This window comes from Drosophila obscura, unplaced genomic scaffold (assembly GCF_018151105.1).
Source record: "Drosophila obscura isolate BZ-5 IFL unplaced genomic scaffold, ASM1815110v1 contig_179, whole genome shotgun sequence".
Lineage (NCBI taxonomy): Eukaryota > Metazoa > Arthropoda > Insecta > Diptera > Drosophilidae > Drosophila > Drosophila obscura.
Genome location: NW_024542766.1, coordinates 2,270,993 through 2,297,862, shown reverse-complemented (window position 1 = coordinate 2,297,862; position 26,870 = coordinate 2,270,993). Strand labels below are relative to the sequence as shown.

At 43.8% G+C, this 26,870-nt stretch overlaps 2 protein-coding genes and 2 non-coding genes across 8 annotated transcripts in view; 3 read left to right on the top strand and 1 right to left on the bottom strand.

Moving 5' to 3' along the window:
• The window catches only part of LOC111075423 (semaphorin-1A), a 126,843-nt gene extending 101,392 nt beyond the window's left edge, over positions 1-25,451 (top strand). Inside the window, exons 5-21 of one of the 5 annotated variants that reach the window (XR_002607951.2) lie at positions 11,955-12,059; positions 13,017-13,105; positions 13,305-13,446; positions 13,526-13,647; positions 13,725-13,805; positions 14,494-14,639; positions 19,002-19,084; positions 19,148-19,291; positions 19,350-19,461; positions 19,672-19,814; positions 19,909-20,037; positions 21,163-21,370; positions 21,443-21,716; positions 21,782-21,835; positions 23,037-23,099; positions 24,550-24,622; positions 25,252-25,271. Coding sequence is in view for 4 of the 5 variants with exons in the window: in XM_022368714.2 (XP_022224406.1) it covers positions 11,955-12,059; positions 13,017-13,105; positions 13,305-13,446; positions 13,526-13,647; positions 13,725-13,805; positions 14,494-14,639; positions 19,002-19,084; positions 19,148-19,291; positions 19,350-19,461; positions 19,672-19,814; positions 19,909-20,037; positions 21,163-21,370; positions 21,443-21,716; positions 21,782-21,835; positions 24,550-24,622; positions 25,252-25,451 (2,105 nt within the window). In the remaining variant the exon portion in view is untranslated. Of the gene's footprint in view, positions 1-11,954; positions 12,060-13,016; positions 13,106-13,304; positions 13,447-13,525; positions 13,648-13,724; positions 13,806-14,493; positions 14,640-19,001; positions 19,085-19,147; positions 19,292-19,349; positions 19,462-19,671; positions 19,815-19,908; positions 20,038-21,162; positions 21,371-21,442; positions 21,717-21,781; positions 21,836-23,036; positions 23,100-24,549; positions 24,623-25,251 lie in introns of all 5 variants that reach the window. The other 4 variants (XM_022368717.2, XM_022368715.2, XM_022368714.2 and 1 more) reach the window with 4 other exon arrangements.
• Trnad-guc lies at positions 3,194-3,265 on the bottom strand. Its single transcript has one exon. It is a non-coding gene; the product is annotated as a tRNA-Asp (tRNA).
• Trnad-guc lies at positions 10,429-10,500 on the top strand. The gene has a single exon. It is a non-coding gene; the product is annotated as a tRNA-Asp (tRNA).
• A 21-nt stretch (positions 25,452-25,472) lies between the features above and the next one.
• LOC111075427 (actin cytoskeleton-regulatory complex protein PAN1-like) lies at positions 25,473-26,270 on the top strand. Its single transcript, XM_022368722.2, has one exon. It carries the CDS (start codon positions 25,473-25,475, stop codon positions 26,151-26,153), a length of 681 nt encoding a protein of 226 aa, XP_022224414.2. The 3' UTR covers positions 26,154-26,270.
• Positions 26,271-26,870: the final 600 nt, after the last annotated feature.

Below are 26,870 nucleotides of genomic sequence, written 5' to 3'. Positions count from 1 at the left end.
TTGACTTGCTTTCATGGTGCTAATATTAAATCGAAATTTTTACATACACACACCGTGCACCGCACACCCCTCGCCCTGTGTCGTTAGTCATTTGGCGACTGTCGGTTTTCAGTGCTCGTCCTGACAGCATTTTCGGATATTAGTGTAGGGAATCGGTCTGGACTGGGAGCTGGGAGCTGGGGACAGTGATCGGGGATGGGATGGTTAGCTGGGGCATGTTGTTTAGATTACAAATTGCCCCGGACACAGACAGCGCATAAAAAAAAAAAAATCCCATCGTGCTGCAACAGCTACTAGAAACTCTAACAAACAACAACAACAAAAAATAGACAAATTTTTTTGGGTGGTGAAAAAAATCAGCAAAACCCCCGAACAAGCTGAAAAATGTTATCAATTCAGTTTTTATTCGTGACAGGGCGTTGATGTCAGGGGTTGACGGTCGGTGGGGGCGTGGTCGGTAACTGGCACAAAACTTTTCCTCCTCACCCACCCACTACTCTGGCCCGTTTTTTCTAACGCTCTTTCGCAAAAAGTTGGTGGACAACATTTTTGTGCCAATTTCGTTGTAAAAATATTGTTGTAACCATGATGAAGTTTTCAATTGGTTTTTCCACCAATATACGACATCTCCGCTTGGGTCCCTGCCCTTCTTCCGACCTCATTCCAGTGCCAGTTTCATTTGCCACACTTCGTGCTTCAATACGGACGGAAGCTATCTATTTTTGTTCGATTTAAAAAGTGCATGTGAAATAAATTCCTATTGCCCGACAGTGTCACCCATTGATCCGTAGATGGCCGGGCACTGGCCATAATACCAAAACTTTCCGAATAAAAAGAATTAAAAGCCCGCAAAAAAAAACAACAAAGCAAAGGAAGCGCGAAAACCATTCGAGCGGTAGATGGAGGTGAAAACGGATGAGGAAACACGTATTAGCTGGCTTTGTAGTTTAATTTGTTAAATGTTTTCCCTGGGAATTAGAGCAGAGAATGCGGAGCTGGAAGGGTTTTTAAATTACGCAAAAGTTGAACTAATTCTGCTCCGTTCAATGGCACTTTTTGTCTGTCATTTAATCACTTCGTTTCCACTGAAGATCTTTGCCATTGAACCCCTCCACTGTAGTGCCAGCTACATATTTTTGTTGGGGTCAACTGGCACCATTTTGTAGCTGCTTTGAATATTAAAATGCCTCCATCCAGATGCTATGTAGGACGCCCAAGGGGCCCACCATTTTGATGCCCTCGACCTTTGTGGCACTTGAAAATATGGCTTAAATGTCTTACCAATTCGCACACGCCTCAGAAAACAATGCAAAGAATAGTAATAAATAATTTATAAGTGCGCATTTGCCACATTAATCACGAGCCAACGCTGCCGCCAGCAGCAACAACGTCCAAGTGAGCGGAGAGCGGGCGAGAAAGCAGTCGGGGGGGCGGTGGAAATAAAAAGAGGAAAATGGCCAACAACGAACGGGGCCAAATCCCTTGGCAGCAAAGTTTTCCCGCTCCAAAGCCGACGCATATTAATTTCGGCACACTCAACCCCGTGAATGTGGATCCTGTGCTGCCTGCCTGACTGCCTGCCTCTTGGTGGGTTTGTTGGTGGGGTTTTTGGGGGTTCCTGGGCGCCATCTCCTGGCCACTGGCATTGGCCCGGGCACAGCGAAGCGTACAAATTGCCATCACTTGCGTTCAATTTTAGACTTTTCCAAGCAAATGCACAAACGCGATTAAAATGCTGACGAATGGCACGGGAGGAATGGCGGGGTGACAAGGGATTGTGCTGGCGGAAACAAGGGGCAAGGCGTGAGGCGAAAGGCGAAGCATGGGGTCAGACATTGGCGCCAACGAAAAATGTCAAGGACTCGGCAGACCGTGCGGACCGTGAGCCCTGAACCGGGAACAACATTGAAAAACGGTTGGCCACGATGAGGACCAGGACCAGGACCACGACCACGACCGGCATCGCTATCGGTACCAGATTCAGGAGCAAGCTGCATTTGCATATCACGCAAAAACCGCTCCAATTTCGCACCACATTGGCTGTCGATTTTTGGTTGGGCAGGTTAAGGCCTCCAATCCGAACATCCTGCCATTCCTGGGCCCTGGGCCCTGGGCCATTGGCTATTTCTGTATGTGTGGGTGCTGTGCTGGTGGCAACTTGACCTTTTTCATTATAAGCCGTAGACGAGAAGAAGAGTTCAAGAGAGGTGCATGCTCGTTAAATATTTATGTTTAATCGTGAATTTATAATTAACAAAGATATTTCCATACATGAATACACAAGTGGCCAGGCAAATGATGGGAATGAAGTGAAGAGATATTACGCGTGAATTTCAGAGCCAATAAAGCGAGTGTATTGAGTGGTGAAGCTGCAAAGATATAGAACCCTCTGCATAAATGGACATAATTTATTTTAAATTAATCATGATGAGACACTTTAAGACTTTGATATATTGGTTGTAATATTTGCTCTGCATTTTCGATAGTTTTTGTCTCTTCAAATATACGTGTATATGTAACAATATTCCCTGAAATTTATTTTACTGGAATTTTCGTTTGTTTCAACCTTCGCTCAGTAGTTTAATTTACCAAAGCGAATAAAGGACAGCTGGGGTACAAAACCCGAAAATGCATTTTGACAAAATGCGGGGCCAACGGCTAACATATGGGGCGCTAGGCTCGCGCTGGCGTGGGCGTGGTACCATCGGGCATATAAAATGAATATCAATGAACAGCCCGAGCAGGAAAAACACTCAACCACGTGCGCACGCAACAATAAAACAGCAGCTCTGCTCTCCACACGAGAGCAATAATAAAAACAAAACAGAAAAACAGAAACAGAAACCGGAACAACACCAAAAGAGAACTGGGTCACGGCTCCCAGATGCTCGTTAATCGTGGGGGTGGGCGGGGCGGTGCTGTACACCCCACCCATCCATACGTGCCATGTCGCCGTGCGGCCGTGCTTATGACTCATGCGACCGATGGGGAACCGGATGCCTAAAGTTTTCACGCCGAAGATCTTCCACTGGCAAGAAAACTTTATTTTGGGCGGTTCTTTGTTCACCGTCCTCGATAGTATTTGTATTTTGTATTTTAATTCATAGTATGAATTTCATGCTCTAAAATATTCTAAAAAGAAAACAACCAAGAAAAAGAATAAAAAGTGAGAAAAAAAAAGATTTTTACACCTCTCCCCGACGGGGAATTGAACCCCGGTCTCCCGCGTGACAGGCGGGGATACTGACCACTATACTATCGAGGATGTTGCGAGTATCGTGTCCGACTTATGTTTTCTTATGAAGATAGACCAAACCGAGACCCAAATAGATCGTAAAGCCATTTAAGAATGTTGTTGGAACATTTCTAATTGCATATTTAATCCGGTAATTAAGGGTCATTTTTCCGCAACATTTGTGCTTGGGGTGTGGCTTCCGTTTTGTTGTTGCCTCTTGGATGGTTTTGACCCTGGCGGAGAGCTCGTTAGAAAGTAAAGGAGGGCTAATTTATTTTAGCCAACTTAAATTGGCTTAGGCGAATGACCAAAAGAAAACAAATGGCGCGTTATCTCGAAACCGAAGCCAGCGCCCAAGGATGAGTGGCCCTGGGTGTGGGTGTGGGTGTGGGTATGGCTAGGGGAATAGGGCCAGAGGACACACAATGCGGGTGCAATGCAAAATGAGAACAAGAGCAGCAACAAGAGCAACAGCAGGGACAGGGACAACTGTCAGTTTCATTAAAAACAATGAAATCTGCTAAGAGCCAAAAGTTTAAATGAGCGTCTAACAACTGCGAAGGATGAAAGGACCCTCTCACACTCTCGCACTCACACTCGCACTCACACTCACCCTCACCCTCTCTCTCTCCGCCACTCTGTCACAAAGGGGCACTCGAAAAACTCGGCGAAAAAAGCAGCAGCCAAAAGCGTCCGTCTGCAGTAAAATATGTACTCGAAAACAAAGTCCAAACAATAAACCAAATGGCGGAAAAACAAAGAAGAAATGCTCGCAAAAAAAAAGGACCAAACAAGCACAGCTTGTGACCCTTTTACGGACAATGAACGGACTCTTCTCGTATTTCCTTTTCTGCTTCTAGCACACAAAAAAATGTAAGAAGAAAGCAACAAAACAGAAAAGCATTAACAAGAAACAATTAGCTGCTAGAAACGAGGACAGCAGCAGAACAGAACCCTTTCATTAGTCAGCGCCCATACGGCCGGACCTTGAAGAGGTTCAACCTAAACCCCATTAACGAATAGATCAAGAGTGATCCATGAGGCGATTCGATTGCAGCAGTATAATGTATTATTTTGTAAGCAGAGTCTCTCAATTTTGAAACCTTTTGGGTTGTGTTTACTTTTCATTAGACTGACTCAGCTTTAGCTGTTCGTCAAGTGGAAATATTCATTATTTAAGGTCCAACCCTTACACCTGCCACTCGTTGGGGATAAATCAGGGGGAAGCCTTTGGGCTGTGCAGCCACTTGCTTGTGCCAAAAGTCGCGGCACGAGCCCGCCCCTGCCCTGCCACATCTCCACATGTAAGCAACCAAGCAACCAACCAAGCAACCCTTAGTTTCCCCCAGCCAGCGCTCATGTGGCATGCACCGAATTTGTAGCACACATTGTGGCGCTGATGGCCCACTAAATTAATGTCTGAGCAATGTTGGCGCCAAGACCCCAAGCCTGTCGACGCACACAGAACACACAATTCGGAGAATATTACATGGAGAATATTACACACGCAGACAGTTTTCATAAATTATGAATTATGTTCTTTGATAGTTTTCCTTGTGGCTTTTCCACACCCCACACCACCGCAGCCCACCCAACGTAATCGATATATTGAGCTGTGCAGCTTTCTATTTTGATTGTTGGCCTTTCGTTGAAAAACTTTTTAACTTGAGATGAAACTTCCAGCAGTGGTGGGGGGGGGGGGGCTAATTAAGTTGGATGGTTGGATAATGGGAGTGTTCTTTGGACTCAAAATACTATATATAATTATTCTTTGGATTTCTTTGGCTAGATGAATATATGCGATGGTTAAAAAAGAACTTGCAGTAGCTCCAACTCATCTTTATGACTTTGGTATCATGCTCTTGCTTGATATCTGCTCATCACTCTCGTTCTGCATGAAAAATTGACCCAAATTGAAGAGCAGTCGTAAGGCGAAACAACAACTTGAATAGTTTTAGCTTCCACATCCAATTGTTTCTCTCACTCACTCCACACACACGATATTATCCTTACACTCGTTGAGGTGTTGCCTCCTCCTTGTTGTGCTCCTTCTACTCGGTACTCGTACTCGTTTTCTTTTTGCATTGCCAATTAGACAGCAAACACATTTGAAATCCCTTTTAGCTGCATAAATCCCAAGCACTGCTCGGCTCGAGTATCTGTGTGAGGAGTTCTAGTCCTATCCTCTTTCTCTCCCAGTGTTTGTGTATATGTTTTCTTTTTTGGGACTTGTCCAAACGTAACACAATTCATAAGGCACACACACACACACACACACACAGACAGAGAGAAAACAGGATAACGACATTTGAGTGATGTTAGTGTGCCACACAGAGAGAGAGACGGATAGAGCTGGAGTGGGGCACACAGCCACAACAAGAGATGAAGCGTTAGAGAGAGAGAAAGAGAGAGAGAGAAAAGACTGAGCGGCTCCGGGAGACATAGAGAATGTGTGCGATGGTCTGAGGATACATCGAGGGAAGCAGCTCCTTGAGTTTAGTGTTAAAAACGAGAGCCAAAACCAACAGAAATGATGCATATAACCAGGAGATGCTGCTGCTGCCTCCACATATAAATTACAGACAAACTGCCATAAACACGCAGCCATCCCAAAATTGCCATCACCCCAAGCCCATGGCAACACTTGCTAACCACCAGGCAGTGCCGTAACCCCCCCATTAACATCCTGTTGAAACAGTGGACAGGTTGCTTGAGCATTTCCAGGGTGTTACTTCCTTCCTGCCTGACTGCCTGCCTGCCTGGCAGGAAGGATGCGTAATGGATGGGGAAGCCCTGCTAATCCTGCATCCCTTTGGCAGCTTACACGCCCGTAATCTAGATCCGGATCCGTTGCTGCCATCAGCATATGTAAATATTTTTCGAACCGACTGCTGGGAGGGAGGAGAGACAGAGCTACCCTACCATTAATAACAGATAATTACGCCCAGTCCCAGTCCCAGTGCCAGTTCCAGTGCCAGTCTTGAGACGATTTCAGCCTGAATTGGCTGCTCAGAGTGAAATGCTTCTTTGAATGCATTGAATCCACTCGTCGTAGTCCCAGTCGGCCACTTGTCTGGGCAGAGCCAAGCAGAGGGAGAGAGAGAGCTTCTCTGAGCCATTTGGCGCAACTTTCTTAGCCAAATCCCAAAAAGAGGGCCATTGGCAAGCTGCCTTGGCCAAAGACCATTACTTGAATATCCATTTGGGGCAACGACAAGAAAGACATTAACTTTTAATTTGATCATTTCTAAGCGCCCTGCCAGATTCACACAGATGCAGAGATGCAGAGATGCAAATGCGCCTTGGAGGGGGGAAAGTCAAACTCATTTGGCCCCTTTGGAGTGGAGAGACTCGTGAGTCGAGAGCGAAGACTGCAGTGGAGTGGAGTGGAGTGGAGCGAGCCAACAGCTGATAATTGTGGTGCGCCAATAAAAACCAAATTAAGCTAATTGCAAAATTTGCAAAATCCCAAAGCCAACGAGAATGAGAACGAGAACAAGAACAATCAAAAGCAGCAGCAGAAGCAGCAGCAGAGGGAAAGCTGCCTAGAAAATGGCACAATAAAACCCAAAAGAATACGGAAAGTCGAGCAAACGAATTGTGGATCTGCCTGCCTGCCTTCTTGGCCTTCCTACTGCTCTGTCTTTGGGGGAGGAGGACACATGTTGCCAAAAACTTTTCATTCGATTTCTTCCCTCCACATGGAGTTTCGCTCTCTGGTCTGTGCTGCATTTCTATCAGAGTTAGAGTACAAGTGAAATGTAATTACAGCCAAAAATTGATAACACACACACACACACACACACACACACACACGCACAAAAATGGCCAAGAAAATGTGCTTGAATGTGGGCCCTCTGCCAGCGAATGTAATTAAAGCCTTGACTTGACTCTCTCCGTTCGAATGGGCGGGCATGGATGGGCGGGTTGAATTGTGTGACTTAAGATGTGATCTGCCCTGCCATCGAACTAGGTCAGCCACAGCTAAAGCCACATGGCTTGGCTGTAATTATGCTAATTAATAGGCCAAAAACTCTACTTTAAAATCTCCATATCTCCAGCTCTTTGCCTCTAACTCTCTGCTGTGCTCAACTTCAAGGATAAACTCTGGGACAACTACTTGCAATGCAAAATCGTAGGGCACACAAAAAACATAAAGAAGAGAAAGCTGCTAAGACTTTGCAGGCAACTCATGGAAAATAACTCTTTTTTTGATCGGTTAATATAAAGCAATGAGCAAACAAATATTCATATGGAATGTAGCCACAGAATGGAGCCGCTAATAATATTAATATTTGCACGCATACCCGTACATACGCAAAGCTCCGAAATTCCTTGGCAATTTCAAGCAAATGAAGCAATTAAGTCGTGTGCAATGATGGCTGCACCCCTCCGTCGCGTCGCTTTATGGGAATTATAATAGCTAATGCATGGAGCGGCGCATATGCATGGCTGAATATACGAGTACAACAAGTTTATGTGTAATTATTCCTAAGCGAGCTATTGAAATGAGGGCTTTTGCCGTACAGAACAGAACACACAACCCTGGCACTGCCAGGCCTGCAAAACAATGGGCCTCTGTTGGCCCTGAAAGTGGAAGAAAAATAAAAAAAGAAAAAATTATAAATATGTTCGTGTGTGTGTGTGTGTTTGGATATCAAATATTTAAAACGCAACGTTCCGAGCAAAAGCGGACATGAGCGGCCGGGCAATGTAATAAAGTTACGCCTTCCTGCCTTCCTGGCTGACTGCCTGACTGCCTGATCCACGCTGGTGGAGCTCTCCCGGGTGCAACGTCTGTCCCTAACCATTCCGTGAGTCCTCCTGTCATTGAAAATGAGTGTAATTTATGTATTAGCGTGTGTGTGTGTGTGTGTGTGTGTTGTCTGCCGCATAATAAAACATGCAAAAATATGCAAATTGCCGCAGTCAACGCGATGAACTTTCATTACGCCTTGTTCTCGTCATTCTAAAGAGCGTTTTCCGTTCCGTTTCGTACGTTGTTGTGAAAATCGATTATGAGTAAGTCACTTAAAGAGTTTATCGAACTTTATGCCACACAGAGGCACAGACTTTATGCTTGCAGCGTGGCTTACTGGTAGACTTGCTCTGAGGGCTGAGTGCATAGAGAGGCTCCAGCAGAAGGAGCAGGATAAGGGTACGGTGAGTGGAGTCCCAAGAAAAGTCGAGGAATGGTTGGATGGTAGGTGCATAATTTTTGCACGCTAGATTGTCATTTAAAATGAGTTAAGTCCCGGCAATTGCTGCAATGCGGAAAACTTCTCTCAGTTCTCGCAGGTCTCTCGGTGAGAGCTGTGCAGCACTATCTGGCCGTTGCGCCGCTGTTCGTTGGACGTTTGGGTCGTCGGGTCGTCAGGTAACCTGGCGTTATAATGAGCAAACAGTAAAAGCAAACGTCGCTGCACGAAACAATGACGAGAAGGAGACCGACAGACAGGCAGAGCAAACGATAGAGGAAAGCGGCAAGGGGGAACGGGTAAAGAGTGGCAGGGGCAAAAGGAAAGAGCGAGAGAAGGACACCAGAGAAAAAAGAAAGAGACACACACACAAACAAAAACCAATTAGATGCAACGTGCACGGAGGCGCCACACAGCGAAGGCCAAAGGTGGCAGCAGCCACTTTTCCGTGTCCCTGTCGATGTTGTGACAAGCGACGGACGGGTTGACTGCTACTGAGTCGAGTCCTGGCCATGTGTACCTGCAACTGAGCAAGTGGCTAGTGGGGGATAGTTGGGCATAGTTGGGGGGTAGGTAGGGTTCGTCCATTGTGCAGCTTGTTAGCCAAGGAGAAAAAATAGAGAAAGAGTAACCTAAAATAAAGCTATAGCAATGACAACTTTCGGTCGCTATGCTAATTGCATTCTCTGTGTTAATCACCTGCCATTCAGCTGCGTTTTTCCCACCGTTTGTGCGCCGTTTGTGCACCGTTTGATATCTTTAAAAAGTGATAGATGGAATAGTTTGCATTCATTCTTAGATTAAATGACAGCTGTTGCAGGAGATGAAGTAAATATTTACTTTATGCTGTTGCAGTTGTTGTTGTCCTTCCTTCTGCACTGTGGAATAATTTGAAAGGCTCTCTACATGAGGAGATAAAGAAATATGGAATTTAAATATATTTTTCTAATTTAAAAATGGATTTACAAATGCCAATAAACAAATGGACATCTAAAAGTGATATAAGCTGTTCAAATATATATCCATAAATATGGATCAATTCCTAGGGTAATTCCTGGTTAAATAAAAAATAAAAAACAATACAATTTTCCAAGAAAATCGATAAATAAAATATTTTCAACGCGCAACTAAAACATTCTTCTAAAAAATATTTAAAAATGTAATATTTAAAATTAAAGATTTTGATTTAATTCTCTGCAAGCTTCCCTAACTTTGGAAATGGTTTTATTGGCCGTTAGCATCACCTGTCCCCCGTTTGTGCCAACTCCCACACCGTCCCCCAAAATGGTGCTGCCCCTCCCCTACCCTTGAAGTCGTTTTCGTTTGTCGAGTGCCTCGCAGCGGATTCTTGGCTGTTTTTCCCGGACACGAGCCGACTTTACTTTTCACTCACCGCGTGACTTTTACAGCCTCTTAATTTAAGCACTCGCCTGCAGCAATAGCTCCAGGGGGATGGGCTGTAATGGCCCAAACGGGGATGGGTGGGGGGCTTGGTGGGTGGCACCGAAATTAATTTGTTGCAGACTCGTGCTTTTAATGTGGCTTTTTATTGATTTAATGTTGTTTTTGCGCCTACCCCTACCCTGCGCTACCCCCCACGCTTTCTTGTCACGTAATTTTCGTTTTCTATTCGATTTTTTGTTTGGTGATGGAAAAGCAGCCACGCCCATGTGCCTGTTGTTGAAATTTGCATGCCACATGAAATTCTATTGAAAATGAGGCCAGCCACCCTTGCTGGGATTTCGATATTTTTCAAGTTCCAAAAATATATTTAAACAGAAATATTATATTAACGAGGGGGGACGTTGCGAGGCACCTCTTCCTCTATACCCGGTACTTAGTTAGTATAAATGTGAGCTTATTTTGTTTTTCGAATTATAAATTCTAATTCTAATTCGTTTAGATAAAGCCTTACATACTTTAGCATTAGATATGTGCTATGCCACAGCCATTGCTCAATCATAACATCACTAGTTTGTCGTGCTTGGATCAACATCCTCGATAGTATAGTGGTCAGTATCCCCGCCTGTCACGCGGGAGACCGGGGTTCAATTCCCCGTCGGGGAGAGATGTGAAAATCTTTTTTTTTTCTTTTTTTTCTTATTTTATTAGAAATAACTACATAAATAAACTAAACAAATAAAACATTGTACAACTTTCGCTATGTCTGCATATCTCCGTGTGTGTGTGCGTCTGACAGGCTGACTCCTTCCGTCTCGCAATCACAATTTTGATAAATTAAAAAGATAAAGCCATCTGCAGTTGGCTTTCTCTCGTGCTGCAGCCATAGAATGAATTATATGTAAATAAATAAAATACTTGTTATACCGAACAAAGTTGAGACCCCGCCCTGTCCCTTGATCAGCTATCTGGCAGTCCGCCGAATGCTGCCTGCCCCTGAGTCTGTCTGAGTCTGGTGCCTGTATCTTGGAAGATGCATGGATAATGCGGCACTTTGTCGGGACTCTGCTGCCTGGGCCCTAAAGTGGCCTGAGTGCGAGCGGAGTGGACTGTGGGGATCAGACATCCCCGCAGAGCAATCGATGATTGCATTCGAATCGCCAGAGTCTGTGTTTGGGTAATGTATAGACTGGAAGGGGGTGGTGGGCGGTTGGTTGGTTGAGTTTTTGGAGGCCGACGGCAAAGCCATTTCCGGCCAGACAATAAACGGGCGCTCGGCATTTCCGTTTGCAATGTTGTTGCTGCTCCTGTTTTTCCATATTTCCTTCTTGTGTTCATGCTATTGAAGCTCCGACAATGGACAAGCCAAAGCCAGAGAGCCGGCGACATGCCCATGCCCAAGCCCAAGCCAATTCGCTGCACAAACGAAAATCAAAACAAAACAACAAAAACAACAAAAAACAAAAAAACAAAAAAAGGAATTCCCAGAAAAAGAAAATCTCATTTATCTTCGCTGGGGCCGCAGGGGCCTCCGTCCGATACCGATACCGAGACCGAGGTCTCGAGGCTTGTCGAAAAGTTTTCCCTCGTTGTTCCTGTCGTTTAGCTTAATGGAATTTGGCGCGCACATTCGGCCAGGGCCAACAGGGCAGCGCAGGGCAGCGCAGGGGCCTACGAGTATGTGTAATGATTTGTCCCAGACAATCAGCAATTGATGAAAATTGCATGAGACATATTTCTAATGTGTTTTCCATTTCGCCAAGAACAAACAACACAACAACAGGGCATTCAAATGCTCTGCATAAATAATTCCATGGCACAAAATTCAAAGGAAAATCGTGTTTGTTTTTATGCAGTTAACAGAATGTGACACATAATTGAAATTTATTTTCAAATAATGCCACTGAAAAGTGTTTGCAAAATGGATAATAAATGCTTTCATTTAAAGTTTTTTCTTTCTTTTTTTGGTTTGCTGTTGGTTTAACTTTATTTCTGGTTTTAGTTTTGCCTTGGAAAATACTCGCATTATTTATTATTAGTTCATCAATTGTTTACTCTATTTCTAATAATTTTATGTGTGATATTTTACTAATCAATATTATTCTTCTCTTGCTTGGCAGATAATGAACTTTATTCGGGCACGGTGGCCGATTTCAGCGGCAGTGATCCCATTATCTATCGAGAGCCACTGCAGACCGAGCAGTACGACAGCCTCAGTCTCAACGGTAAGTTGTAACCACTTCTCATAATTGAAAACGTCAAGACTGTCATGATAATGCCTCTACGCGTTCGCTTCAGTCATTCCCCCCCCCCATTCCCATTCCATTTCCGGTTGCATCTGAGAGGTCCGTCCCCGTACCGCCTCTCATTGTCAGTGGCCTCTGCTCATGGCCTGTCCTCTTGTCCTGCCCGCCTGCTGTCATATGGCGATTGCGTGCGATTGCCTTTTGCATATTTCAAGGACCTGCTCGGTTTCTCGCTCGCTCTCTCGCTCGCTCGCTTTGCCATGCACAGCTTCCATTAACTGAATCTGAATAGACATTGGCACGTTCGACTGTCATTTACCATGGCCCCCCCGTCTGTCCTTCCTGCTGTCCGTTCGTCAGGGTTCATAATTTATGTGGTTGCTGCACGAAGGGGTGTGAGATGAGGCCCGCCTGCTGGCTGCTCGTGATGGCTGTGAATATATCATAGTGTCCAGTGACAGAGTCGAAATATTTATATTTATATTTATCGTTATCCGTAACCTTATTCTAGATATATATATTCGCAATTTAAAGTCAAGAGCAGCCAATGGGTATATTTGCGGTGTGCTCCGCCATTTAATTTGACTTCTTGGAACATGTACAACCGAATGACCCACTTATTCCCGAAATATTCATTACGTAGTCAAGCTTCACTTGTCCCTAATCGTGCCTTAATACGTACCACGAAATGAATCCATTCACATTCACATGTTCATGGCCCAACATAAACTTAATGCCCCTTCACTGAATCTGATATCAAATACCATCGGAGCCATGTAGGAGCCTTCATCGGTGGGGGGAAAAGCACGCGTCCCATAAATTCATGAAAATCGAAAACTGTCAGCGATAAAAATGTTTACAACAATCCGAAGGAGCAGAACTATAAATGCATTTAATGACTAAACTTTTTCTTTTTTTTTTTTTTACAATTTTTAGCCCCGAACTTTGTGAGCTCATTCACGCAGGGAGACTTTGTCTATTTCTTCTTTCGGGAGACAGCCGTGGAGTTCATCAACTGTGGCAAGGTGAGTTTTTCCATTCATTCCAGTTTTCGCCCAATCAGCTTAGACAACAGCCGCCGCAAAACAAAGGCAATCAACGGAGAGAACACATTCTGTTGCTGATGTTTGGCCAACGAAAAACCATTGTTTGTGGTCCGCAGATTGTCTACCCACACACCCACTCTACCCAGATATAATATTTATATTTTCATTCGATTTTCAGGCGATTTATTCGCGTGTGGCGCGCGTCTGTAAATGGGATAAGGGTGGACCGCATCGGTTCCGCAATCGCTGGACATCGTTCCTCAAGTCGCGCCTGAATTGCTCCATACCGGGCGATTATCCCTTCTACTTCAATGAAATACGTGAGTTTTCCCATTAAAAAAGAGAGACACAACAGAGTATTATTATAATATTAAATTTCATTATATTTCGCATGCTTAGAATCGGCCAGCAATCTGGTGGCGGGAGAGTATGGTTCGATGAGCTCCAAACTAATCTACGGAGTCTTCAATACGCCCGCCAACTCCATACCCGGCTCAGCTGTGTGTGCCTTTGCCCTGCAGGTGAGTGAACCCATTTGGAGTGAGTCTTGGAGCGGTACAAAATATTGAATGAATTCGTTTTTGCATGCTATCCGTAGGACATAGCGGATACCTTTGAGGGCCAGTTCAAGGAGCAGAGCGGCATCGGCTCCAACTGGCTGCCGGTAAACAATGCCAAGGTGAGTGAGTGCTTTCAGGCCAACAATAACTTTGGGTATACTTAGCTTCCAAGCACACAAGTTGGGGGCCTTGTGACCGCACTTGGACGCAGCTGTTGCCATGCTAAAATTTATGACTTATGGCCGAGCATGCCATAAAAATTGCTTCAAGGCAAATGTATTTTTCGTTTGGCATCAAAATTTGCATTTGCATTTGCATCTCGAAATGCTTTTGCCAATTTCGGGCCAGATGACTTGACTGCACATGTCGCCATCGATTTGGGGGCTTTTCTTCCGGCTTTTATTCTGTGAGTTGTGTGCGGTCAGGCGAGTGCTCAAGGGAAGGAAATTATGGGGAAAGATCAAGCCAAAGGTTCGAGCAAAAAACTTCAGCAGCAGCATAAATCTATATGCAAAGCTCATTTGGTGTCGGCTTGAACATAAATGTTTAGGGAAATATTTTGAGGTTTAAGAAAAACATTAAAGAAATATATTTGAATTTAGACATTAATGGGAATTTATTAGCTTAAAAAGTACAAGTACAAGATTATCTGAATACCCTAAAAAAAGGGTCATAAAAAAGAGTAATCACATGCGGAAAAAAACCAGTAACTAAACCCCATACCCCATCGCTGACTAATATTTTATTTAGCCTTATTTATTTCATGTATCTCATTCGCTTTCCATTTGCTGTTCGTATTTATTTTAGGTCCCCGAACCGCGCCCCGGCTCCTGTCACAACGATTCACGAACGCTTCCGGATCCGACATTAAATTTCATCAAAACACATTCGCTAATGGACGAGAATGTGCCGGCGTTTTTCGGTCAACCGATTCTGGTCCGGACGAGCACAATGTGAGTACAATCAAACAGCAGAGCCATGCAGCAGAGTCACTCTGCTTTTGGCTCATCTTTATTTCGTTACTCCGTTACATCCGTTTCCGGTGGTTGGCAAGGGTCCAAAAAAAAAAGGACCAAGGGAGCTCCGTCCGAGCTGGAATAATGCTGCGGCAGTGTACAAATTATTTGGCAGCGTTTAAAGTGCGGGAAAAACTGCACCATAGTTGTGCATTTGAATACGTGACGTCGCTAATTGGGGAGGATATATAATGATACACTTAGCTTCATTTTTTGTGGAAATGAGAGAGTAGTCTCTGCGGTAAATGTAAGAAGAGTTTACTCTGTTCTGACTTACTATAAGATCTCGACAAAAAAAGTTTAGAGGAAGCATCCAAGCTTCGAGCTGCCAAATACTCGTATTACTTATTTAAATCAAAGTGAAAGCAATCTTCAAAATCCAATTGGTTTTAATATGAATTTGATACAGCTTTGCGGACAGCTCTCTCGTTGCACCTAAGGCACTTGCAGCATATGCACAGGTTGCACTCGGTTCATACTTCAATGTTTCAGCACCTGTTCCGCATCCGCATCCGCACCCTCATCCCTCATCCACATGCACTCACGAAATGGAAATTGGCTAAAGGTGTTAGCCAGAGCATATAACCGTAAACTATAACAATCTGAACTTAAGGACGCAGTGGAAAGAGGCCATGTGGAGGGGCAGCACCGCCACATGACTCAGTATGCGAGGTGAGAGTGGATGTTGGTTCGCTCCCATAAATTATTTGGAAAGATTGTGCCAAGCGAGATGGCAGGCAGATGGGGAATAGAATTTAAAAATTCAATTTGGCAACTTTTCCATGTAATTGAGCCACAATTACGAAGCACTGTCGAGATGTGTGTGTTGTGGGGGCGGTAAAAGTGGTAAAACTTTAAAGAGGGTAAATCATAAGCGAGCCACTGAGCAGCAGCCCCTCGACCGAGAGTGGAGTGGTGTGGGGTGGGGTGTGGGGTGCGGTACAGGTGGAGCAGAGTGGCAGCAAGCTGCTGCTCCTCGTGCTGGTGGCTCTGTCCTGGCCTGGCCTGGCCGGGCCTGGCCTGGACTGCTGCAGTGAAGCGATAGTTTGAAGCAAACGAACCGAACCAGCCAGAAGGAAATGCATGGATGCGCCGAGGAGGCAACCCGTAACGAAAATATGTATGCACAACTGAATAAATTAGAATGAAATATGGAACACGTAGCAACAACGCAGACTGCCGACTACTACCTCCTCCACATCCACAGCCACAGCCACATCCACATCCACATCCTTATCCCCATACCCATTCTCATTGCCATACTCATACTCATTCCCATTCGCATACCCATTCGTGTGCCACATGAGCACACCACAACAAATGCACAGGGCAAAAAGGGTGCAGTGAGTGGATAGAGTGGGACAAGTGGTGTGCCAGTGGGTGGCTTGGCTTGGGGGGGTGGGAGTGGCCGCCCAGTGGTGCCGTGGAGAGCAGAATGGCCACTTTCTGCAACTGAATCATTGCATTTCGGGTCTGAGGCCGGCAACGGATGGGATGCGATGCGATGCTGTGGGATGCCAGAGACCAGAGACGGGCATGCATCAGAATTTAATCAAGACCCAAGACTCAATTCAATTGCATAAAAATGTGCAAAAGTTACTTGGAACATTTTCCTTTCTTTTTTTTTCGTTGGCTCAACTATTTTTATATGGAAGAGGGCGGGGGAGTGTTACCACTGGCGCATTTCCTCGCCAGCTTCCTGCTAACCCACATTTTGAATTAAATTCCCATTTAATGCTGGAAATCTCTATGAAACGTGAACCTAATATATTCAATATATTCAAGGCCTAGTTGATTGGCACTTTCGTTACAGCATCTTGCAGATCCATGCTAAAAAGATGTTTGGTAGCTGCGAAACACATTTGCAGTAAATACAAAAATTAAAACACATTTTTGAAGCAGATATTTTTCATTTGATTTATTTATTTCGGTAATTATTCACTTTGCAATAAATTCATAAATAAATTGGCGACACTTTATCCAAAGACCAAACCGGCATCTACGAAAAATACAATACTCTTTTTCATTTATTGGCTTTTGACTACTTTTCACCTTGAACTTTCTTCACTTTCTGGCACATCTGCAGCAGCTTTATTTGGCCATTTGGCCAGGTCGTAGCCCTCAAGAACAAAACCAACAATTTCATTTATCATATTTGGCATTTAAATTTTAACAATTCCAATAAATGATTGCAAATACCAAATGAAAACCCAAACGAGACAACCGCAAAGCGACGTCACAACGAGGTGCAAAGATTGCGGCAGGGCGATGCGGGGGACTGACTATTTATATTGAACACAAATGACAAAATCAAATCAAAAATTGCCCAAAAATGTTGCGTATGGCATTTTGTCGAGAGACAGAAATTTATTATAATTTCATTTGTGGCCAGAGCGAGGAGAATCGTTTGGCTGAGGGCGACCACTTCCGCTCTTCGAGGGCTGTCCATGCAGCAGGGGCGTGGCATAAATATAAATCTTGGATAGAAAGAAAGAAAGAACATTGGAAGGGACACAGACAGCACACAAAGCAGGAGGATTTGCATGCTGTGAGGGGAGTGGTTGGTGTGGGGTTGTAGCAGAAAAGTTTGCCGCAAGTTGAAAGTTGTAGCATCTCAGGAAAAGTTGAATGTTTCAGCAAGTTGGCAGCTTTGGCTCTGTTGCAAATTGCTTCCTGACTTGGACCGGAAGTATCCCATATTCAACTGATTTCTGGCAGCTGGCTGACCATATCCCGTGTCTCCAAAAGCTTCTCTTCCCCCTCATGCGGATGCCCTGTCCAGCCTTATCGTGTCTCGCCGTTCTTATCGCCAGGCAACGGCAGCAACGGCAGACCCACCTCAGGCGGCGGAGGCGGCGTCGGGTATTTGGGGAGGAAGGTTAACTTCCTTTCTGCTTTGTCTGTCCCTGGCCCTATACCCAACTTGTTGTTACTGTCATCGTCGCCCTCCAAAAACCCATCCGAGCGTTGCAAAAAGTTGGCAACATTTTTGCAAGTTTCAATTGCCCCCGGACTCTGGACTTTGACCCGAAGCTGGACATGTTTCTGGCCCTGACTTGGATCACAGACGACCCTACAAAGAGTCAGTCCGCCCCCCTCCACCCCCCTCTTTAAACAGTTTTCCCGTTTTCTATTTTGTTACTTGGAATATCTGTGTATTTATTTTGCATACATTCCATTCCACACTGTATTGGCGTGGCCCTTTGGCCTTTAATTTTTCTAATTTTTCTGGGCATAGGAGCTTTGTTCCTGGACATTATTCTGGCTCTGTTCTGTCTTCCATTTTAGTTTAAAATTTTAATGGAGTTTACTATTTAAAACGCCCTTTATTTCAATAGTATTTAACCATCAGTGTTTTATTTATTCATTTGCAAAGTAAAATTTATGTTACATAAATAATTGAACTCCAAATTTAAATTGAGAAACGTCACACATGGCAGTTGGCGAAAGCTTTAAACTTTAGTTGAGCAAAAAAAAACACACACAGAGAGATTAGTTAATTAACAATAAAAAGCAAAAGCCATCGGGGTAGGGACAGCTCTAGTCCTTGTCCTTTCTGCCAGTTGTGCAGCTGGACATTTGCATTTAAATCGAGGCAGGCCAGGCGGCGGCATGACAGCAACAATAGACATGGGGGCCAGGCCACAAATGTTGCAGCAACTAGCGGAGACATTCACGTTTTTGTGGTTAAATCAGAGAGAGAGAGAGAGAATTTTCGTTTTCGTTTTTATTTTCTACTTGTGTGTGTGCTGCTGTTTCAGTTACTGCGAATATATTTTTGTTACATATAAATACACATACAAATTGTTTGCCTCTTGTCCAACGACAATGTTTTTCCGTCTGTCTGTCTGTGTATCTGTATCTGTAACTGTGTTGGTGTAACTGCCACAGTGTCGTTGCAGTTGTGCGAGTAGCTGTGGCTGTGGCTGTGTCTGTGTCTGTGGCTTTCTGGCATTCTGTTTCTCGTAGCTTTTGTCAGCGGACAACAGCCAGCGACCATTTTGGCGTCTGTCCATTATTAATGGACATCTAACCAAAATGACAGACATCCATCCATCCCGTCCATTGTCAGTGGAACAGAACCGAACAGAACAGACGAAAACAATGTTGCAAAATAAAGAGAGAGAAAATAAATAAAGAAAATATCCATTGACATTCCTCGTTGTGTACAATAAAAAAACCAGAAGTAGCGACAGAAAAAGGGAGATCTGCTAGATCTAAATGAAATCGAATACCCCTGACAGCTGCAAAATTTAATTACGTCTCTGATAGATACTATAATAATGCTCGTTCTTGCAGTTATCGCTTCACCCAAATCGCTGTCGATGCGCAGATCAAAACTCCCGGCGGCAAGACATACGATGTCATATTCGTTGGCACAGGTGAGTAAATCATTGAATCATTGCAAAATCATTGAAAATTCATTCACTTTATCCACTGTATAGATCATGGCAAGATCATCAAGTCGGTGAATGCCGAATCGGCAGATTCCGCTGACAAGGTTACCTCCGTGGTCATCGAGGAGATCGATGTGCTGACCAAAAGCGAACCGATACGGAATCTGGAAATAGTGCGCACCATGCAATACGGTAAGTGGAATCCATGGAGTCCAAAGCAAACTCTAGCTAATACTGGCTTCTTTCACAGATCAACCCAAGGATGGCAGCTATGACGATGGCAAATTGATAATTGTGACAGACAGTCAGGTGATAGCCATACAATTGCATCGCTGTCACAACGACAAAATCACCAGCTGCAGGTGGGTCTGCCTGCATGCCAGAGTATAGAGACAGACTGGCTGGCATTTTTATTATCATGTAACAATTTGCGTGACTTTCATGGCATGTCGTGCGCCTGTCTGGCCACTTGACTGCCCCCCAATGTGCTGCGCATTTCACAATTTTTGCAATATATTTATGCACCGCTCCACTTACACGGTTTCCAACTCCATCTTCTCCCCATTCTGCAGCGAGTGCGTCGCCTTGCAGGATCCTTACTGTGCCTGGGACAAAATTGCCGGCAAGTGTCGCTCCCATGGCGCACCACGTTGGCTGGAGGAGAACTATTTCTATCAGAATGTGTCCACTGGCCAGCATGCGGCCTGTCCCTCAGGTGAGTCCCAGTCCCCAGTGGCAAGCAGTGTCTCGGCCGTTCCATCGAATGCGAAATTAAACTCTTCTCTGTTTTTTCCCCTCTCCCAAACTAGGCAAAATCAATTCAAAGGATGCCAATGTGGGCGAACAGAAGGGTTTCCGGAATGACATGGACTTATTGGATTCGCGGCGTCAGAGCAAGGATCAGGAAATCATCGACAATATTGATAAGAACTTTGAAGGTGATTTATCTAAACGTTTTAACTTTTTCCTCTCTCTCTCTTTCTCTGTGCTCATCTTTTTGTTGCCATATTTTGCTGTTCGTTTTTTGTATAATGCACGTACTTGCTTGTCACTCTTCCTGGGGCTGAGCTGAGCTGTGCTGGGCTGGGCTGGAGCTCCCTTTCTCTGGCCCCCTCTCTTAGCTATCTCTCTCTCTCTCTGCTATCTCTCTGTATCTGTGTACCTGCGCTAACCTGTATCCCGCCCTGGAAGCCCGCACCCCTCGCCTGTTGTCTTCTGTTGCAAATCACAATTTCATTTTGCCTGGATTCCCCTGACTCCTCCGTTGGCTTATTGCCACTTTATGCTATTCAATTTGAATCCTAAATGTTCCCCATGCACTTTATTTCACGCGGCAAATGCGAATGCACTCGTGTATATTTTCTGTTTAGCTGTTGAAGTCAGCTTTCGAATGGTTAACCACGAGATAAGTGAACTTGTACCTGGAAACTTGCATTGAAAAATGCTCAGTCTTGTGGGCATAATTGTCTGCTTAATAAAGAAATACTGAAGGAATATGCAGGGTTTATTTATGCATATTTATATGTGTAGTCATTCCTTTGCAGGAAATATGGAGTTCTCTTTGGGATCCAATCCCCTAAACTTCTATTAATTTATTTTTCTTTTGAATGCTTAATTATAACTAATTATACCCATATATATGTATATGTGTGTGTGTATATGTATATACTCAAATATTAATATACCATGTGTTGATGTTGTTGTACAATTATATTAACAATTCTTATTCAATGTTCTTCTTGTTTCTTTTTTTCGTATAATTTCATCTGTTTACCGAAAACAATTTCCTTATAACGTGCGTTCTAAATTCGATGTTTGGATGTTTATTGATGTCGTTGCAATACTCGTTAATGATGGATCATCTTCCATTTAATCCCACACACTGAAACCGCCCCACCTGAAACCACCTGAAACCACCCGACACCCAAACACAACAAACAAAACCAATCTATACAATATATATGTTGTTGTTGTGAAATGTTTGTTAAATGTTTTAATTAAATGCACACACTGTATCGATGCAAAACGAACCGAAATATTATCCACATGCAAAATAATCAAAGGCCCTCAAATTTCCGCAGACATTATCAATGCCCAGTACACGGTGGAGACCCTGGTGATGGCCGTGCTGGCCGGATCGATATTCTCGCTGCTGGTGGGCTTCTTTACAGGCTACTTCTGCGGCAGGCGTTGCCACAAGGACGAGGACGACAATCTGCCGTATCCGGACACGGAGTACGAGTACTTTGAGCAGCGTCAGAATGTCAATAGGTGAGTGAGCAGTCCGCTTATCCATTATACACTTATCACTGAGTACTTTTGCGATTTTTCCCCCCACCCCAGCAGTTTCCCATCGTCGTGCCGCATACAACAGGAGCCGAAGCTGCTGCCCCAGGTGGAGGAGGTGACCTATGCGGAGCCAGTGCTGCTGCCACAGCCACCGCCGCAGAATAAGATGCACTCGCCGAAGAATACGCTGCGCAAGCCGCCCATGCATCAGATGCACCAGGGACCCAACTCGGAGACGCTCTTCCAATTCCAGCCGGACGGCTACAACACACAGCAGACATATCGCGGACGCGACAACTTTGGAACGTTGCGCTCCCACCAGGTGATGGTGAGTATATTATCCCCTGTACTGTATGTATATATGTAATTTCCATCTCTCCCCCCCAAAAACAGGGTGACAACTATCGACGCGGCGATGGCTTTTCGACCACACGCAGCGTCAAGAAGGTAAGTTTGTTCACACCATAACTGGCTGTGGCGATTGATTGTTTTCATTTGCGATTATATCGTATCGTACAACTACAACTAAAACTACAACTAAAACTACTACTAAAACTACTACTAATCTCTAATCGTAACTCTAATTGCGCTCTTTCGATGTTGTTGACATTTATTGACATTAGTTAACTTAACTAACTCTAAGTCTAAGTCGGAATACCTTGTGGTGCGCTTGTATTTGATTGAACTCTCCTCCGCACACTCGTCGATTGGTGTATTTCTTAGACTCACTTTTCAACATATGTACTTATGTGTTTGATGTATGTATGTATGTATTGTATTCATCTACTGTTCATGTGTGTGAGTGTATGAGTATATGAGTGTTTAAGCACATACATTTCATTTAGCTATCATCCACATAAATGTTGCACTTACTAATTGTGATTGATTGATTGATGTTGCATATTTTCATTATTTTAGTTTAACTATTTGTCGTACCATTTGCATGTCTATTTCTTATTTTGTCATAGGTACATACATCAATGTTTATTTTTAGTTTATTAAATAAATGTAAGTCATGGCAGGGTATACTAAAACTTATTGAAACACCTATGAAATCTGTCTAAAATCTATATATTTATTATAAACATCCATTTAGAGTTTATATTTTTGTCAATTGTTTGCTTCTTTTGGGCTTACTTAAATCATTTAACCCATTCCTAAACCCCACTAAGAATATCATATGCCATCTGTGTATATATGTACATATATCATATATAGGAAAAAATCCCCCTGTTAATCATCATCAAGCATTCCTTTCTTTTGCCTATATCTAATGTATCTCTTCGTATCTCTTGGGTTATTGTCTTCAAGTTGGAAATACACCAATCGTTCGAATTGAGTTGGGTTGGATCTTTGCAGGCCCCCTCGCTCTCTCTTGCTCACTCTATCTCTCTCTCTCTCTGTCTGAGCATTTTGTATAGCTAATATTCCTAACTCAGAGAAAAAACACTTTCTATATCGTTACTAACTTCTTCATGCTATCGAACTATTCTCACAAGAAAACTATTCAAAACTCACAAAAGAACAGACTGCCAGACTGCACACTTAACAAACATGAAAATACCTCAAAAAGAAAACAAAAACCAAAACAAAAAACCAAAAACTCTATCTCTATCTTTTCTCTCTTCTTTTTCCCTTTTTTCATCAGGTTTACCTTTGAGACGGGAGTGGGGCGGCTGAAACCAGTCAGGGACTAATTACCCAAAATATGGTAAATACTTTATGCATAACTAAAGCAAATTTAGTTCATTTATTTCACCCAACTTTTTATTCATATGTTTTCTTTGTTTTTTTTTATATATATATTTTTGGCTTTTTTTTTGTTTACCGTCTTCCATTTTTTGTTGCCGGGTTGGGGGACTTATTTTTTTTTTCGGTTTGACTTCCCGTTCAATAATTTGTTTCCAAATATTCTGCTCAAAAGCTGCAATGTGGAAGCTCTCGTCACATGGAGCTCAACAGAAATTCGCTAGGCAAAAAGTAATTTCTGATAATATTCAACATTTTGAACAAATTTGCTCACCTTTCGATCTTGTTTCGATCTCTGTTTTTTTTTTGTTTTTGGTTTGGTTTGGTTATACATTATGTTCGTTTTTGAATAGATCCGTTCCGTAGGCACCAAGTTGATGAAGATTTCGTTGTTTGTTCTCTCTCTCTCTATTAAATCTCTCTCTTAAGTCACTGTTTTCTTTTGGTTCCACATTATATATATTTGCGAATGCCAAAAACGAAATTCTCAATCGATCAATCAGTTGAATCAGCTTAATCAGTCAATGGTTGTCAATGTACAGTCCAGTCAGCCAGCCCGCGCCCAACTCGCTTCGTTGTCAGTCCAGCGCCGCCTCTCCCTGCTCCAACCCATGTCTGATCTGATCTCTGTGTGCCTGAGGGTGTGTGTGTCTGGGTGTATGCTTTGGGTTGGACTTAGCGCTATACTATATACTCTAAGAACTGTCTACCAAACACACACTTGAATCGCTTGAACTCTACTGCATGGGGCGCCGTTCTTGACTGCTCCCAACAAAAACCAAAAAACAACAACAAAAGAAACACCCAAGAATCCTTCTTCAATGATTAACTGCTCAACAAGCGTGTCCACATTAGATATATACATATATACGATATATCCAAGCCACCATACAACTACCATATGTAACTGCAATAATAATACTACTCTCCCCAACCACGATACATGTACTCTAGTAACCTTTTAATTTCGATATATAATTTTATGCTACATGAACATTTCATTTTATTGCTTGCCAACTAAAAAAAAAAAACCCCCACCCGATTGGATCACCTGAGAAATCGCCAAAAAAAAATAGATCAAAAGTTGCAATGCTTGAAGATCGGATTGAGAATATTCAGTAATCATTTAGAGTTTATCATTTCGGAGCCAATAGAGCCCCAAACATTATAGAACATTGAAATTGTCTTTGCCTTGCAACATTTGAGAGCCACAAAAATTGACTGCAACGTTTTTTTTTTTCCTTAGATTAAAAAGCAAATTAAAGCATATGTTTTTTTTTATTGTTATAATTATATATTTTGTTCCATTGTAAACATATGAATATATATCTTTTCCGAACTGAATAGCGATTAACGATTAACGAATAACGAATATGAATATATAAGAAAGTAAATGACACTCCAACCCCTAGGCTGTAAACAACACAAACACACGAAACAGAAGTCTTGGTCGCGCAAGAAGACAGCCGCCCCGTCATGGCATTGGTAAGTTTCTACTCTCTACTCTACTCTACTCTACTCCTCTCTACTCTACTCTTTCGGTGCCCGTTATCTTTACCAACACACGCACACACACAGAGAGACACACACACACATATACACTCACACAGAACGTGCCTTCACTCTACCCTCTCTCTCTCTCTAACCGCTGTGACTTTCTCTCTCTTGCTCTCTGAATGATCTTTGAAATGGTTGGACGCCTCAATTGGATATTTAGATCTACTGAAACATCCATGTGCCATGCCATATAATTTTTGGATTTATTTAACCCTAAATGAAATCATTATTTATTTTATGCCCACATATCTTAGCTCTGTAACTGTAGTAGCTGTCTGTGTGAGTGTTTATGTGCATGTTGCAACAGATATTCGATTCGATGTTTGCCATTCCATTCCAATATTCAAGCCTCAATATTTGTGCGTGTGTGTGTGTGTGTGTGTTTTGTGTGTCTATGCAACATGCACCCAAGCACTTGTACAATGTACATACAAACATACGAGCATAGCATATCTCTGTGGCTGTGTGGCTGTATGTCTGTCTCTTGTCTCCACTGATCTGACCTATAAAATCTGTATGTTTATCTTAATATTTTGTTTTGCTTTCCCCCTTTGCAGTAACTCAACATCGCTCGAATAGCCCCCAGCCACAATTACAGCAACAGCAGCAGCAGCAGCAGCAGGCACAACAGCAGCCGCACTCCAGCTCCGGCTCGTCGCCGGTAATGTCGAACAGCAGCTCCAGTCCGGCGCCACCGTCGAGCAGTCCCAGCCCCCAGGAGAGCCCCAAGAACTGCAGCTACATTTACCGTGATTGATTGATATGCAACACCAAGTCGATGCCCCTCATTCAGGCCATGCCCACGCCCACGCCAACGCCCATGCCGACGCCTATACCCACGCCTATGCCACACCCAGTCGCCGCTCGCGTCCAGCAGCAGCAGCATCATCAGAGCCCAATCTTCAAGACCTATGCCAAGTCGATGCCTGTGACGCCCATACAGCCGCAGTCACCGGTGGAAGAGACGCCCTCCTACGAGCTCTACGAACGCCACGCCCGCTCCGATGCCACATTCCACTTCGACGACGACGATGTGGATGATGATGATGACGATGATGATTTGGAGGATACATCATCGCTGGCCATGATCACACCGCCGCCACCCTACGACACACCCTACCTACTGGCGAGAAGGACCTGCAACAGTGCGGCGGCTCTATCGCCGCCACTGCCGCCACCGCGCAGGTTCCGCTTCGGCAATCGGGAGTTCTTCAGCATGAGTCCGGGTGGTGGCAGTGCCACGCCCACATCCACATCCAAAGGCAGCGCCATAACACCCACAAAACTGAGCGCCGCTGCGGCGGCCATGTTCGCTACCCCACAAATGGCCCAGTTGAACCGGAAGTGGGCGCATCTGCAGCGGAAGCGGCGACGGCGGAACAGCAGCTCCGGCGACTCCAAGGAGCTCGACAAACTGGTGCTGCAATCGGTCGATTGGGATGAGAATGAGATGTATTAGGCATTAGATATGTAGTGGCATCAGTTGTATGGTTTACGAGTGCTAACGATCCTGGCAAGATCTGGGTCTACAAATATCGTTTCGATATCTCCAAAGTGGGTCTAGGGCTGAGGCTGAGGCTGAGGCTGATAGTGTTGCTATTATGTATATCCTTCCCCCTTCTCCACTTATCAGCGCTTGCCTCCACCCAAGTACATTTTGTCGCGTGTAAGACGATAATAGTTTGCATTTTTCCCATTTACGATAGCAGCTGGACGGGGATATACTTAGACACACAGAAAGCCAGAGAAATTATACACGAAATTTATATAGTTATATATATATATATATAGCCTATACATATACCCAGGTCTGCTAGCATACATGCAAAAACATACGTATATATACCATATACCATATACATACACACACGAGTATATATAGCTCGAGTTTTGTGGCGGGGGCTAAGCTAATGTAGAGCCAGCAGCAAACGAAACGATATTGTTAATTAACATTGATTGAGAACAGAGAACAGTCAACAGTTTGTATATATTAATCTTAGAGTTGGAGTTGGAGTTGAAGTTGAAGTTGAAAAACGTAACGTAACGTAATGTAAGGCAAGGCAAAACCCTTATTTGATTAGAGGAGTATACGCGATATACACACACGTTTTTGCATTTAAAAGCCAGACAAATGGAAAAATAGAAGAAATTTACAAAACAAAGAAGAGAAAAACAA